The sequence below is a fragment of the Antedon mediterranea genome, chromosome 4, assembly GCF_964355755.1.
Source record: "Antedon mediterranea chromosome 4, ecAntMedi1.1, whole genome shotgun sequence".
NCBI classification, from domain to species: Eukaryota; Metazoa; Echinodermata; class Crinoidea; order Comatulida; family Antedonidae; genus Antedon; species Antedon mediterranea.
Window position 1 is genome coordinate 11,561,117 of NC_092673.1, and position 15,714 is coordinate 11,576,830.

Below are 15,714 nucleotides of genomic sequence, written 5' to 3' on the forward strand. Positions count from 1 at the left end.
CGAACAACGTGCTACACAGCACAGTGTACAAGTTTAAAGTTCACATAGCGACCATTCAAGCGTTTTATTTTGCACAGATTAAAAATACAAACAAGTACGCAGTAATTAAAAATGTATAACTACATAGACCCAAACAAAATCTCTTTTAATTGCTGAATGTTTTGTCACCCTGCTTTAATTATATTATGTTACTAGTTTTACATTTTTGTACTCTACGAACTATTAAAAAAAATAAAAAAAACATGCGCATGGTTCAGTGAGACCGGGCAAGTTCGTTCGTTTATGATCGCCGAGCATGGTACAATGATTACACGTCCCTGGGATAACTTCAGGTTGCTGAACTTCAGTTAACCCATAAACACGTGTCTCTGTTCTTGCCGGCCATGCACTACATGCTTGCCGCACAGTTGTGAAACAAAAAATCCAGAATTCGCGAATACGCTAAAAAACTCTCGCGCAAAAGAACACGAACATTATATCGAGCAACAAGTAGTAAGGTCTAGGCTAATAATTTATCTACATTATTTGATTAGGGATTAGGCCTAAATAAAGAAGCGCCCGTTTTTGTGGAATTCAGATTTTGGGTTTTGGGGCATCTATCTAAGCCTTGGCTAGGCCTTAGTGGTCGTAGTGTCTACAAGGCAAGGCTAGGCCTAAGCCTGACGCGATCTATTGCTATTTAATCTTGTTTAACAACGTCGTACACTAAATTAACGAACGCGTTTTTACCGACCTCAAAGAAATGGTATAGTCCACAATACATGTGCAGAGCTGAGAGAGAGAGAGGGGTCGGCGTCCGTCCGTGTTTTGAAGTTTATATTAAAAAAAGCTTTAGAAATCGAAACTCGGAAAATAACTATAATTTATATTCTACTACATAATGTCATTGGCTTGAATTTTACCGTGGTTGAAACCCTGTGTATGAATAGTTGTAGGGCCTACAAACAAACTGTTTTTTGGTATCATTTTCTCCGTTCTATCACTCAGAGTAGTTTAAGTAAGGTGCACTTTAAATTGAAATACAGAATCAAGTTTAGGCCAAGATACAGCGTATACATATAACGGCAACTCTTTTCAAAGCGCATTTCGGCCGCCTACATAGAATGGATTACGGCCACTGCATCGCAAATTTAAAGGGGGATTCTGGGTTTAAAATTGCTTTTAAATATCGTTTATTTATTAAATAAAAAATATTATAACAATATAGACATGTCAGAATGAAGAAGTAATAACGAGAAAATAAAAAAATTAAATTTCATATACATTTTAGGGTAAATTCATGGAAAATCTGTTTTTCAGCAGCTTAGGGAAGCTCATTAATATTCATGAGATATTCACAAAATCACGTCATCAGTGGATTCCAAACTCGCGACGTCAAGCTTGTACGTTGTGTTCTCTCTCCTGTCAAACGACGACCACCCGATCATTGTGAAATACATTTTTTGTAGATTTGCTAAGCTAGGCCTAAAGTGTAATAATACTGTAACAGTAGTAGCATATATTTATTTGACATTTAGGCCTAATGAAATACAAAATTTAGTACAGATTACGGAGTCATAAATTATACTATTTTTATACCTCGAATTAATAGTACAGATCGTATATCGGCTTCACGTACTAGGCTAGGCCTAGCCTAAATCATTTTATTCATGCCGGGGTGAGAGCCATTTCTGACTAGGGATTCCATGCCACGATGGCTACGTTAAAACATTGGGGCCATCATTCATGGGCCTAGCTAGCCTATTACTAAACGATTGGCCCATAAATAACAAAACTCAGTGGATTCCAAACCCATCCTATCAACCAAACTCCTAAACAATCTAAACCTAAAACGTTCTACAAAAATCGGCTGTAAATATTGAGGCAAAACAAGGTCCGATCGCCGTCCGCACGTATGGTGTCCCGATCGTCTAATAAGTAGGCCTAGTTTACTCTCCAAAAAAGCGGATACTGCATCAAGCAAGTAGACCGGTAGTAGGAAGGAGACCTAGCCTAGCCTAGCCGATCCGGCCCAGTTAAAAATTGAGCTAGCTAGTGTAGTAGACCCTATGCGAATTGATACTACCAGGCCTTTTACTTAGGCTACACTTGTTAAAATTAGCAATACTGTACTTATGTTTACAAATATTCCAACTCTCTCATTCGAGCAGATATTATCTATACCATTCCGGTAGGTTGAGTCGACCTTCAATCAAATACTGTACATCGTTCATGTTGTGATTATAGATGGGGTATACTCGACCCGACCAGTTTGGTATTGTATACTGTATCTGCTTATCACGTGACGATGCCAGGCATGGGCAGAGAGAGCACGTGTATCGTCGTCTCGCTCTCCTCGCTCAGCAGGAATGTATACGTTACGCTTCATTGATTTTGAAGGCTTTCCCTAAGTCAGTGCGAAAATCGGCAAACGTAAAGTGCAAACTTATCTAATTTTTCACTGTTTTGATGGATTTTCATTAGGTATCCCAATGAAAAAATTCAAATTAATTTTTTTACATTTTCTTTCAGTTAACCATAAAGAACTTAATGTAATTAGCATTTTGCAATTTAAATGATTGAAATCCGATTACCCGTTCTAAAGTTATGGTTATTTAAAGTGGTAAAAAAATATACGATTTTTTGCCTAAAAATGGTGTTTTTTGCAGTTGAAATTGGAAGCATTTTTAAAAGGTTATAACTTTTACGATAATTAGTTAAAAGTTTTGAATTTTGTTAAACCTATAGATATCACAGAGTTGTACAACTCTATTTTTTTTGGAGCCTCAACGAAACCTATTTTTTAAATTATTGGTCCGCAAAGTGGTAGGAAAGCATTTAACGCCCATTTTTGCTGGAATTCCCTAAAAAATGAAAAAACTGCAATTTTTCAATGATCTGTAACTTTTGAACTACTGTACTAATTCATGAAATTTTTTTTGTACTTGTTAGAATGTAGTGTATATTTCATTAATAAATATATTTTAGATGTGTATATGAAAAAAAAAAATTTTTTTAATGGTGAAATTTAAAATTATAAAAAAAAAAAATGAAAAAGTATGTTAAAAACGGTGTGTACTGTTTACTTTCTTTTACACTAATTTTCGGTAAGTATAATTATTAGAATATTTTAATATACTTTATATTTATAATTTCAATCATAAATACTATTATATATAACTTTTGAATACGTAAAACAAGATTTTAGGCCCATATGATTATGACACCAAATCTAAGCCGGGCTGCTAAGTAAGAATAAGATATGCTCTTTAAGGCAAACGCACAATATGGGTCAAAATAAACTCATTTAAACTAATCAATGTTAAGTAAAACAATTAATTGTTTACCTGAATAGTATATATAACATTATAAAAATTGTTTTCTTTTCGTATTATTACGTTATTAAATTGAAATACGGAGCTAAAGTTTAGGCCAAGTCACGGCTTACTCGCGATCAGTAGTCGCTCCCGTTAAAGTATTTCGGTCGCAGTTAATGACTTTCGGCCGCCGTATACAGAGTCAAATGTAACGTTGGTAAATTAGCTTAATACATTTCCTCGGTACATTTTAACCTAACGCATTTGCATTGTATACTTGCATAATAAATCTTCCACACATTACATCAATTTTAAGTTGTTAAATTAATGTGTAAAACCAGATATTCTACGACGGAAAAGGACATGTCAATCTCCGACATCGCTGCTGTCACACATCTCGCGTCGAGCCGGTCGAACTCGAGCGAGGAAAACTAATCAACGTGTTCAAAATATGGAACGTACCATTCGCTGATAGGGTGCATTAATGTATTTAACAGAAAACGCCACAACAAACACGCGCGTATTTTAGAGTACAATATTTTACTCACTACAATATTCACCGGATTATAATGGTTGGATCTTTAAAATTTTTGAACGGGATTTACGCCTCATGCACCATTTTAAAATGTAGTTCGCACAATTACCATGCACAATACGTTTGTAAACTATGTTTTATCGATTTCAATGTAGATTTAGCTATAATTTAATACCAAAATCCATAATATTTTTCCATAAACGGTGAATCAAAATTGGATTTTTGTCACAAAAATTGACTTTTCGTTACGAAAAACCTATTTATAGAAGACGATTTTCGTATCAAATTAAAGCTTATTTAAAGCCTGATAACATACAACAAAAATTAATCCGCTAGCTCCAATGGTAATCGTGCGATCGTGTTTTGAAAACTGATGGGGATTTCCCGATGAGGTTTTCAACGCGCGGAAATCGGCTCGACGGGATTTTAGAACCGTTTTAAAATCGCATTTTCTCGGCAACTAATTCATTAATTTCAATTATAAACACACTTATACATAGATTAAAACAAGTACTTTCAAACAATATAAATTTTTTAAGTATTAATTAAGATTGAATACGATTTATTTAACATCAAAGTCATACTACTTTTTCGAATTTCGTCAATATTTCAAAAGTGATACCCCTCTGTGCGCTTTCATTGGGATACCTATTTTCATAGAAAATTGACTTTATAAATGGGAAGACCAACTAAAATTACATCAGATAAGTATAATTTTACAAAAGTAATTGATATGGTTAATGATAACGAGTCGTCGGAAGATTGACCATTTCACGAATTTCCTATTCTGTAACCACAGTGTGATTTTGCCGTAGCTGCACTTGTAATCTGGCCTCATTTCACAGCCTTCGTTCTGCTTCACTGGGCGCTTATATAAATTGAAACTTTTACCGTTCAAGAGACAAACAAATATATTTTACATTTTTTACTATTCATTTTAAACCCGGAACCCCCCTTTAAAGCTTCTTAAATTCCTTCAGTACATTTATTCCTAACGTACTTGCTTTTTATAGTAGCTTGATAAATACTCCACTTATTAAATACTTTTATAAATCGGTAAAATTGACGTTTCGAAAATGAAACAGTCCACTGCAGGATATCCAATCATAATTTAACGTGCTAATACATGCATGCCCTGCAAATTGCCTGGGCGACCGTAATTTAGTAATAAGCTGAGAACTGAACCCCCTGCAAGGAAAATGGTAAACACTTTTATTTTCGATAGGGATTATTTTTTTAAGTGGTTGGTCTTGTTGGCCTTGGTCGCGCGACAACCACGCAAAGACAAATAAAACAATGTAGTTTATCAAACAGAAATATAAATTAGCTTCAATTCAATACTAAATTAGCCAGATTTTGATAATGAGAAAGACTCAAAACTTTATAAAACTTTACATTTGAGGCGGATGTACATAATAATAATAATAATAACCAATTTACATATCAAAATAAAGAGTATTTAAAGCCTGAAAACATGCAACAAAAATTACTCCACCACCTATTATGGCCGCCAAGCGATCGTGTTTTGAAAATGGGTAGGTGTTTTCCGAAGTTATTTTTAGCGCGCGGATTTCGGCTCGCCGGCTTTTGTACCTCCTTTTTAACTCGCGTTTTCTATTAAAATATTTAACAAACATAGATTAAAAATATATTTAAATGAACTCTTAAACAAGATCTTTCTAGACATATAAATTTTATTCACATGGCTACATAAGAAATAGTATATTTTTAACTTAAAAGACATGTCACTTTTTAAAACTTTCTGAAATTTTACGAACGTGTTCAAATCGCGAAGATCTGCTTCATTAGGATACCTACTATAAATAGGTTTTTCGTAACGAAAAGTCAATTTTGAATCACCGTTTATGGAAAAATATTATGGATTTTGGTATTAAATTATAGCTAAATCTACATTGAAATCGATAAAACATAGATTACAAACGTATTGTGCATGGTAATTGTGCGAACTACATTTTAAAATGGTGCATGAGGCGTAAATCTCAAAATAATGATTAAAACCATATAATTAAAAACAGACAAAAAAATGTAATTCATAAAAATAGGGGAATAATTGAAATAAATGTGATTACTGCAGACGTGATGTAGAGTTCGTAATTTCTAAAAACTATAGAGCGCCACCAACGGAATCAATTGCAAGTATGATACAAACAAACAGGACAAACTTGGTTAAGAGAAAAAAAATATAACTTTAATCCTGATTATCTTGCTCTTAACATGCATACAATATCGCTGTCACTTCGTTTCGAGAGGGATTCACTAAATATGAGAAAACAATAATTAAACATCAATCAATGAACATTTGGGCAGCACCCGTGCTTTAGCAACATCAACTAATTAACAATTCTAAGTCCTTTATCAATACAATATACACTAAGTATAGCAATTTCCTTATACAGTATTATTATTCAAACAACATACAATAATCAAATGGACCCGTCTCAACTAGGCCCTAATCTCTGCACTAGCGAAACACAGTACTGTAAGCAACAGTAACACGCCGTCATAGGCTAGGCTTTAATTTAGGACTATAATAGCTAGGCTTACAAAATTTAACTAATAACATTAACATTCAATAACAAGATAATATAATTATAACTCCAAAGCTCACCGAAGTTTTGTGGCTCAATAGAAAACCTTTACGAATCTACAATTTCTAAATAATATCTTTAACAAACTTGAAACTAAAGGGCAAGGCACAACCACGCTGCATACATGAAGGCCGCCATGATATTTCTCCAAGACAACCAGCCTAGCACCCTCACTAGCTCAGTTCAATGGGAACGCTATACGTAAGTTTGCGCGTCAGGCAGTTGGTCAGATTTTAAAAATTACTTGGGTTCGAATATCTAACAACTAGCCATCAGCACAAGCTAGTTCGGTTCAAATTTATGTTTGCAAGCGTTCTCAATGAACTTATTATAAAGTACAAGTTACGTGAGAGTAGGGCAAAACATAAAAAACAAAATACAAACTTATTCGAACACAACTACACAATTATAATGTCAAATATCTTGGAGTATGAACATATTTGGACACCGCATATAAAAGACTATTCGTTCTATAGTGTCAAAGGTTAATGTAACTATAGGACGAATAGTCTTTTTTCCAGCTGCTAAAAGGTAGTTCTAGTCATCCCATTATGCATGTCAAGTTTTTTATATATATATTATATATTTTTCCTCGGAAGTGCATTCGTTTTTGTAACATTAAACTGGAGTTTTACGTACATTCATAACTTTAAATAGTTTGATTTTTAATTCTGAGGAAAGATTATTAGGTTTAGAAATATTCTGGTGTTACAATTTGCACTATGTGTTTATTTTGAAATAAATAATATCACTATCAGTATCAGCATTTTAATAATATTATTAACTCGTCAGAACGTGCTGCCAAATTAAGTGACCTAGCCTTGTGCATTACAGACCACGCGAACATAATTTGGCAATTTCACTTCATTTGGCGTTACAGGGCCTGTTTCTATTGAAAAATTTAAAAAAATAATTTTTGGGGTTTTTTTGAAAACCGGTTTTGGCAGTTGTTTATAAATAAAGATCGCGTTGCATCTCAATTTTCACTTCAATAAAACCGGTTCTGTCCATATGCGTTCGTTTGAATGACGTCATTATATACCACAATGCAGTTCGTTAGGCGGAAACGCGATTCGATCGAGGTCATGTTTACTTTTTTTCGCATTGCGCGATCCCCAAGAATTGCATCCATTTCGTCATAGGGGCAGGTAATCATGTCATTATTGCCTGAAATGCTATTGTGGTCCTTGGTTAAAGTATAGGTACGTTGCACCAATATTGTCAAGTTGAACTTGTCTAGCTTTCACACGCTTTACAAATTTCTTATAAACATGTGAGTCTTTCTTCCCCCCACATATTAATTACAAACCTTTTAATGGCATCAGTTCATATTTTTTAGTAAAATAATCACTATCTAGAGAAATAAAAATGACTAGGCTATTTGCTATCGCGTGGGTTTTGACTGCGAGTTGACCGCAATCGTCCCGGTGCAGCAGAGTTCAGTATTTAGGGTCAAATTGAGACCGTGATTATGTTGCAGCTAAAAATTGCTCTACAGAAACCGGTTTTAGAACGTTTTTTTTGCGATTGAGACCGGCATTAATTGGGGTTTTGAAATCGTTTTTAAGATCGGTTCTTTTTTGTGAAGAACCATTTCTGCTGGTAAGAAAAAACCGTTCTGCTCAACAGAACTAGGCCCATAGTTACAAACTTGTTTTCCTTTGTAACTATATTATTAGGATGGAATCATTCTTGGAGCTGACACAAGGGCAACAGAAGACACTGTTGTTGCAGACAAGAACTGTTCCAAAATTCATTACATTGCACCAAACATATACTGCTGTGGTGCTGGTACAGCTGCAGACACAGAAGAAACGACTAAGATGATATCCTCCAAATTGGAGCTGCATAGATTGGCAAGTGGTAGGGAAGGTAGAGTGGTTACTGCCAATAGAATGCTAAAACAGTATCTTTTCAGGTAAACATTTTCTTTTATACTTAGTATCATACCGACCAAGTATAATCTCATGCTTGAGTATAAATTTGCATCCATGTCTTTGGTAGATTCTATTCTATTAAGTTAATCCACTTAACCTAAATATCACAGAGTATAAATAGATGACAAATTTCCATCTTTCACCAAATAAAATGATTTGTTCCATTGCATTCCATTTTTAAAAGATTTATTGATGATGTCAGAATTTAATATGAAAGATAAGATTATTGTGTATAATGTCATAAACCACCCTTGTTACATAATAATAAAGACATAAGTAAGAGATTTCATTATAAATCATGTGTATAATCTATACACTAAGAAATAAAATTGAACAATATATAAATATATATACTGTATAGAAAAATATTCTTATTTCGATCTCGGTACCTTGAATGCTATAGACACACGCACAGACCACCGAGCCATACACAACTGACTACAATTTGAAAAAAGATTTTTCCATGTATTACTATGCAGTAACCACTTTTGTGCAGATAGATTTGAATATATCAGCCCCAATTTTAAGAAAAAAGGTCGGCAAAAAATTGATGACCTTTCAGCAGTTCTAAAAATATAAATTTCACCAAGGCCTAACCTCTTGCTAACCTAAGCCTAGCCTCCCTAGCTATATGTTATGCAAAAATAAAATTAATGAAAATATAAAAACCTAACACTAAAATTTACAAAACAAAACCGGAAAAAGTCCTCTAAATCGATGCAAGCGGCAGGTCATTCTCAAAGTTGGCAACACATTTTTTTAGGGTAATTTGAGTATGGCTCTTGGCAAAAATATTATTTGTTTTTTTAAAATGGCCGACTTGCACTTGTATTTCAGTGACCTGACCTCATGTTATGCCCAGAAATCTACTTTCTGACCTTTGACAGTACATACTGCAACAATAAAGCTCTATCTACACTATCAAACTTTATGCGACAAAAAAATGTGCCCATATGGACATGATGATGTCATATCACTACCATATTTGGGTATATCACTACCATATTTGGGCACATCACATTTTTTGTGTCAAACTAGTTTGATAGTGTAGGCAGAGCCTAAGATCCATTGATCTCTGCTAAAGCGGGGAAGAATATAATTTTTCCCTTGCCAACTTAAAGTCTTGGGGCTGTTATTATTGTATGCGGGCCCTTTCACAGTAAATCAACGGGTGTCTAGAAAACTCAGATCTCAGATATATCTGAGTTTTCTAGATCTAGAAAACTCAGATATCTGACTTTTCTAGATCTAGAAAACTCAGATATCTTACTTTTCTAGATCTAGAAAACTCAGATATCAATATCTGAGTTTTCTAGTTCCAAAATGGAACTAGAAAACCCAGATCAAATGGATCGTTCCATTATTATCAGGGGGTAGCTTGTTTGAAATACTACAGTATTATACGTTTTCTTACTAATAATATTATTGTAACTTGTAGTAGCGGCCTATGTTAAATCATAAATAAATACAGTATACACCTTTTAGAATGTAGGCTTAGCATTTAGGCCGAGCCTAGCTAAGCAAATTTTACGGCTCAACGTGTGGGCGCTTTCGCGATGTATCGCGAAGAGTAGGCCTGGCCCGGGTACTAGGCTAGAAGTGGTCAACTCGTACCCACACCAACTCGTACATACTTAATTTTTAAGCCTACATTTTAACGGTAACTAGTAGTAAGAAAATGTACACAGTAACCAGTTTCAATAATAATAAATAATACTCTAGTAGGCCTATTTCAAATGACCTACCTTCTGATTAATAATGGAATGATCCAAATGACCTACCAACCAATCAAATGATGATTTTTTTTTTTGGATGAGTTTTCTAGTTCCATTTTGGAACTAGAAAACCCAGATATTGATATCTGAGTTTTCTAGATCTAGAAAACTCAGATATCTGAGATCTGAGTTTTCTAGACACCCTAAATCAACACATAAAGGTGTATTGTTTATTCATTCAATAAAACGAAAATTTACATTTGTAGCCAAAGGCTAAATTGTGTAAAATTTTACAAAATATTGCACATATAAAAAAGTTATCACATTAAAAGACATATCTTATATTAAAATGGCATTAGATAAAATACATAATAATAGGTTTTTCCACAAATAGGTTTTTTCTTCTAGTAGCGAGGGTTTCTAAATTACATACACCGAGAGCATTTTCTTATAAATAATAGCTTATATAATTTATACCAAGAATTATTCTAAGTACCCTCCTTTGTATTGCTTCCAATTGATCAATCTGTTTGTTCGTTATGCCAGCATTCCAAACAGCAACAGCATTTTTTGATTGTATAATATAATACATTTGCATTCCAATCAAGTACCCTACGATCGTTTTGCTGTTTGCTAGTGCTATGAAGTGTCATTTCCGGCCAAGTACTGATAATTATAGAGTATATAGTTATAATATTACATTTTTTTCATTTCTTAAATAACTTTGTAGATACCAAGGGTATATAGGTGCAGCATTGGTTTTAGGCGGTGTTGATATTGATGGACCACATCTATATAGTATTTATCCACATGGTTCAACTAATAAATTACCATTTGTTACTATGGGATCAGGATCATTAGCTGCTATGTCCGTATTTGAAGATCGATATCAGGTTGATATGGAGGTTAGTTACATTAATGATTGCTCATTCAGATACCTTGATTTGACAGAAATAATATATACCCTATGATCATACAAGATCAATTGAAGGGTTGTTGAGCTATGAAATGTGCAAAAGTCACGTTTGTGCAAACAACCACATTTGTGCAAACATGTTGCCCTCAAATGTGCAAACAACCACATTTGTGCAAACATGGCACCCTCAAATGTGCAAACAACCACATTTGTGCAAACATGTTGCCCTCAAATGTGCAAACAACCACATTTGTGCAAACATGGCACCCTCAAATGTGCAAACAACCACATTTGTGCAAACATGGCACCCTCAAATGTGCAAATCTGCGCATTTATTTTTTGCATTGATAACTTGATTCTTCCTATGATGCTTAATTATACCTTTTTTTGTTATTAATTTTTCCCCCTTTTTTGAGAGACACCTACACCGGATGGTTGATTGTTTCCTTCACCTCACCACTCGCACTGACAATCCATAATGGAATGTTCTTTGTGTAACACGTGTGTAGAGGATGCATACCAAATGTATCGCGAGTGACAATATTGCTCATCTTTCTTGTTCTATCATTAAAAACTGTTATAATTGTATTGATACTTTATTTCCCTTATAACAACATAATTGGTGATTCTAAATTCATTCACAAGCTCAATTCTTTATCCTTAGATCACAAAGTCGATTTCAATAAATTAATTTCCTTGAAACTCAAGCCACTTGATGTTTCAGTTGGTATCACTTGTGACGAGGATGGCTCGCTTATTAATAACAATGTTCAGTCTAATTACGAACTTATTGACAGTTTTAACTCCAAATTTACTAAATCTGATTTCTCTTTTAGCTTATATCACCATAATGTAAGAAGCTTATCCAAACACTTTTCTGAAGTTACTGATTTTATTTCCACATTGAACCATAACTTCTTTGCCCTTTGCTTTACCGAAACCTTTTTTAATATTGAAAAAACAAATTTGGCTTTGTATAACATTCCCGGCTATACCCTACTCCATTCTTCTAGAATATCCCAGACTGGTGGAGGTGTCACCATATACCTTGATCATACACTTCAATACATTAATCGATCTCATTTGAGCTCACTTATATCAATTAACTCTGAATCAATTTTTATTGAAATCAAAGCGGAACCCAAAAATATTATCCTTGGTGTTGTGTATCATCTAAATGGAACAATCACTCTTCTGTTAATCAGCAAATTTCCCATTTACTACAGATCAACAATGAAAATAACATTCCTTTTATCCCTTAATTAATAGATCCACCCAAGTTACAACCAAAACTGCTAACATTAATTGACAACATGTTTTGTAATAATATTATTGATTTAACTTCTCCTGGAATTATGTACTCGGATACTCATAAAACACCCCACTCTAACCCTTCCTATGATAATACTAAATTTGTTTATTTAAACCAAATTAACAAATCCTCAATATCTGCATTAAATGCTGACCTCGTAAACACTGACTGGTCTGACCAGTGACCTTGCTTACAAAAACTTACAAAATTATACAACACCCATATTAAAACTATTCGGCATAGCGCAATATATGTAGGGAAAGAAAACCTTGGATTACCAATGCCATGATAAAATCTATAGATAGTCGAAACAAACTATACAAAAAATATTTAAAATCCGGTAAGCACAAAGATCGGGAAAAATATTAAAGTTATTCACTTTAAGTCGAAAATTCGAGCCAAAAACAAGTTTACGTAATTAACAGGTAAATTAATTTGATTACAGTACATTTCGTCTGGAAAATCGTCACGAGCGAAAGTAAACAAAGATTTCAAACCATTAGTATGCATTATGCATGATGCTAATTAGGATTGTTTACAACTCGTCGCGGTTGAGAAGGTGATTTCACACAGATCGCAAAAAAGTTTTATGATTATGCATACAGAGTAGCCAAACAGGCACATTGCTTTATGAGATATGTTTTGATCGAAAACTTTGACTGGAAGTTATTTTTGGGGGAAAAAACGGTTAATTTCTGTTAAATTATTTTTTTTTTCGACTAATTTTTGGTGAAAGTTAATAACTATTATGATACTTCAAAATGACCCACTTTTTTTTCGACATATTACAAATTTTTTTAGTCAAAGGGACAATACATCTTTAAAGGATAACAAGAGCTGTGGGTTTGACAAACTATAATAAAGTTATAAAAGGTGTGGGTCACTCAATTTCTAAACCTCCTTGTCATATCTTCAATATACAATATCTTTTATTATCAAGTACAATATACCTTGCCCTACTCGTATTAGGAATTATAACGCCGTAATTAGGGCGTTATAACGCCATAAATACGGCGTAGAGCGTGCATGGAGCGCACAACCAAAGCCGTTAAATTAAATGGATTAAAGCTATTTTGTTTGTTTCAAATCATCAAAATAATATTATTATTTTAACAAAAAACTTTAAACAAAATGATTCAATCCATTTAAAGTCACAACTTGTATGGCTTTGGTTTTGGCTTGTATTATGTTGCTTTGTTAATTAACCAATTAGTATTTCCTGTCACCATTTGGTGTTTGTTATTTTTGTAAAATTCAATCACTTGATCTTGAAAATGGTTCCATGCGGTTCCGAAATGTCGATCTTCTTGTTTTTTGTCATTAAATTTTATTGTAAAATTATCACAAGTGTTTATATAATTATTATGTTATGTATTTTTAATATGTGTGACCCGATCTGGCAAAACCCTCTCTTTGTCGGCAATTCAAAATTCACGTAATCAGTCAAAATACGTCAAAATCGACTACCCTGGCAGATTACATGTTTTTGCATTTTCGAAATATTTCACTATTTAAGAATACGTCTACCTGATTTAAACTCCCGAAATTTAACTAAAATTATGAAAAAAGAGAGTTTTAAAAACATGTATTTTCCTCAAGCCTAACAATTTATTCACGATCTACGCTAAAATTTTGCGTAAATTCAGTTGAAAGTTGCCGAGTTTTACGACATTTTGATCGCCAGTTCGCTGCACAATGTTGAAAGGTCACACATCAAAATAAAGCTCATCCATTTGACATTCCAAATATGGAAGTTTTAGGGTGGAGTTAAAGAAGGAACCAATGAAAACTTTGATTTACTATGACATAATTTCAGAAAATTCGGTTCTTCGAAGTTTCTGGAACAGCGAACTGCGTGTGTTGCTATGGCGCATCATCGCAATAACAAACGTTATTGGTCAACGCGCTAGATGTTATACGCTCTACGCGCGGAAATAAAAAGTTTTTGACATTTTTGTAAGGTTATTTTTATTTTACACACAGCATGTCGTAAATTGGAATAAAAACGATTTTAATTCAAAGTAAAGTGTTCTGCAATAGCTGTAGTGTGTATTTGTTTATTTCATAGTAAAATAGACAAGTCAAAAACAATTCACGTCATAAATTCAATTGTATTTTCTATACTTTTTTGGGGTAGGCCCTAGGCCTAATTTTATTAAATATTATGGTTGTAGGCCTACTACTACTGGGCTTAGCTTTATATTATTGTCAATAGTTTTATTTATACATTTTATATATCCAATCGGCTCTTAATTATTTAATTTATTGTCCAGTTGTTTTTTTAAATCATTGGATTCAAGCCCAAACATCACAGCGAATCTTCCACGTTATAAACAAAAACAAATGTAAACGTCAATACAATGTAATGTTGGCTTGCAATTAGCTGTGACACTGCAAGGCGGCCAACTTGTCTAGGCTAACGCTAGCCCCCGTGTTGTTGATGCACCGCTGCAATACACGGCCTGATGAACACCCATCTTTCAGGCGATGACGGCGAAAATCTGAATAGGCGCGCCTAGGCCAAGCTTGGTCTGCTTGGTTTTTTGTTGTTGATATCGTAAACACTTCCGAAACCAGTTAACATTAGCTTGGTAGATATAATGCTGCTTTTCAATAGTGCAAAATAGTTAATTCGAGTGACTAAATAGGTTAAAACGGCGTCTGAAATCAGTCAAATTGACCATAGTGTCCACGCTGCTGCTATATCGCATACACTTCCTGGTATGACGTCATTTTGGCTTAGACCAAAGTACCGCGTTGCTACGGAGTGAGTTTTCAGCGCGTATCAAAAAGAATTTCATTATTGCAAACTTCAAACGCGATTTTCTCGTAAACTAATTGAATGATTTGTAAGTTTTTAAAATATAATAACTTTTTAAATATTTACTCAATTTTTATGAAATAAACACCATTGCAAAGCTTATGATTCAAATAATCCAAATGTATAAAAAAATAAAAAATGAATATTTCCGACAAAAGTAGGGTTTTGCCAGATCGGGTCACATATGTGTGGGAAACATTGAATATTTATCTATTGAATATTGAATAATCAAATCAAATCTGTAAAAATGTATAATCCACTAATGTGCAAACATTATGCCGTTAAATGTAAAAACGATTAGCTTTGACATTGAATGTGCAAATGAAATTCTACAAATGTGCAAATCATTTTTTTCAACCTAAATTTGTAGTACAGGCTGAAATAATCTGTTTTGAAAACATTGTTAGAAAAAAAAACATTTTTGTTGAACAAAAATGATTTACACATTGTAGAATTTTATTTGCACATTTAACGTCAAAACTGATTTTTTTTTACATTTAACGGCGGGATGTTTGCACATTACTGGATTATACATTTTTACAGATTTGTACATTTGTGTGTGCCATGTTTGCA

At 33.6% G+C, this 15,714-nt stretch overlaps 1 protein-coding gene across 1 annotated transcript in view; it reads left to right on the forward strand.

The window, feature by feature from the left end:
* Nucleotides 1-15,714, forward strand: part of LOC140046649 (proteasome subunit beta type-7-like) — a 29,785-nt gene that overhangs the window by 10,394 nt on the left and 3,677 nt on the right. Inside the window, exons 3-4 of the mRNA XM_072091352.1 lie at nt 8,120-8,358; nt 10,823-10,997. Coding sequence (XP_071947453.1) covers nt 8,120-8,358; nt 10,823-10,997 — 414 coding nt within the window. The remainder of the gene's footprint in view (nt 1-8,119; nt 8,359-10,822; nt 10,998-15,714) is intronic.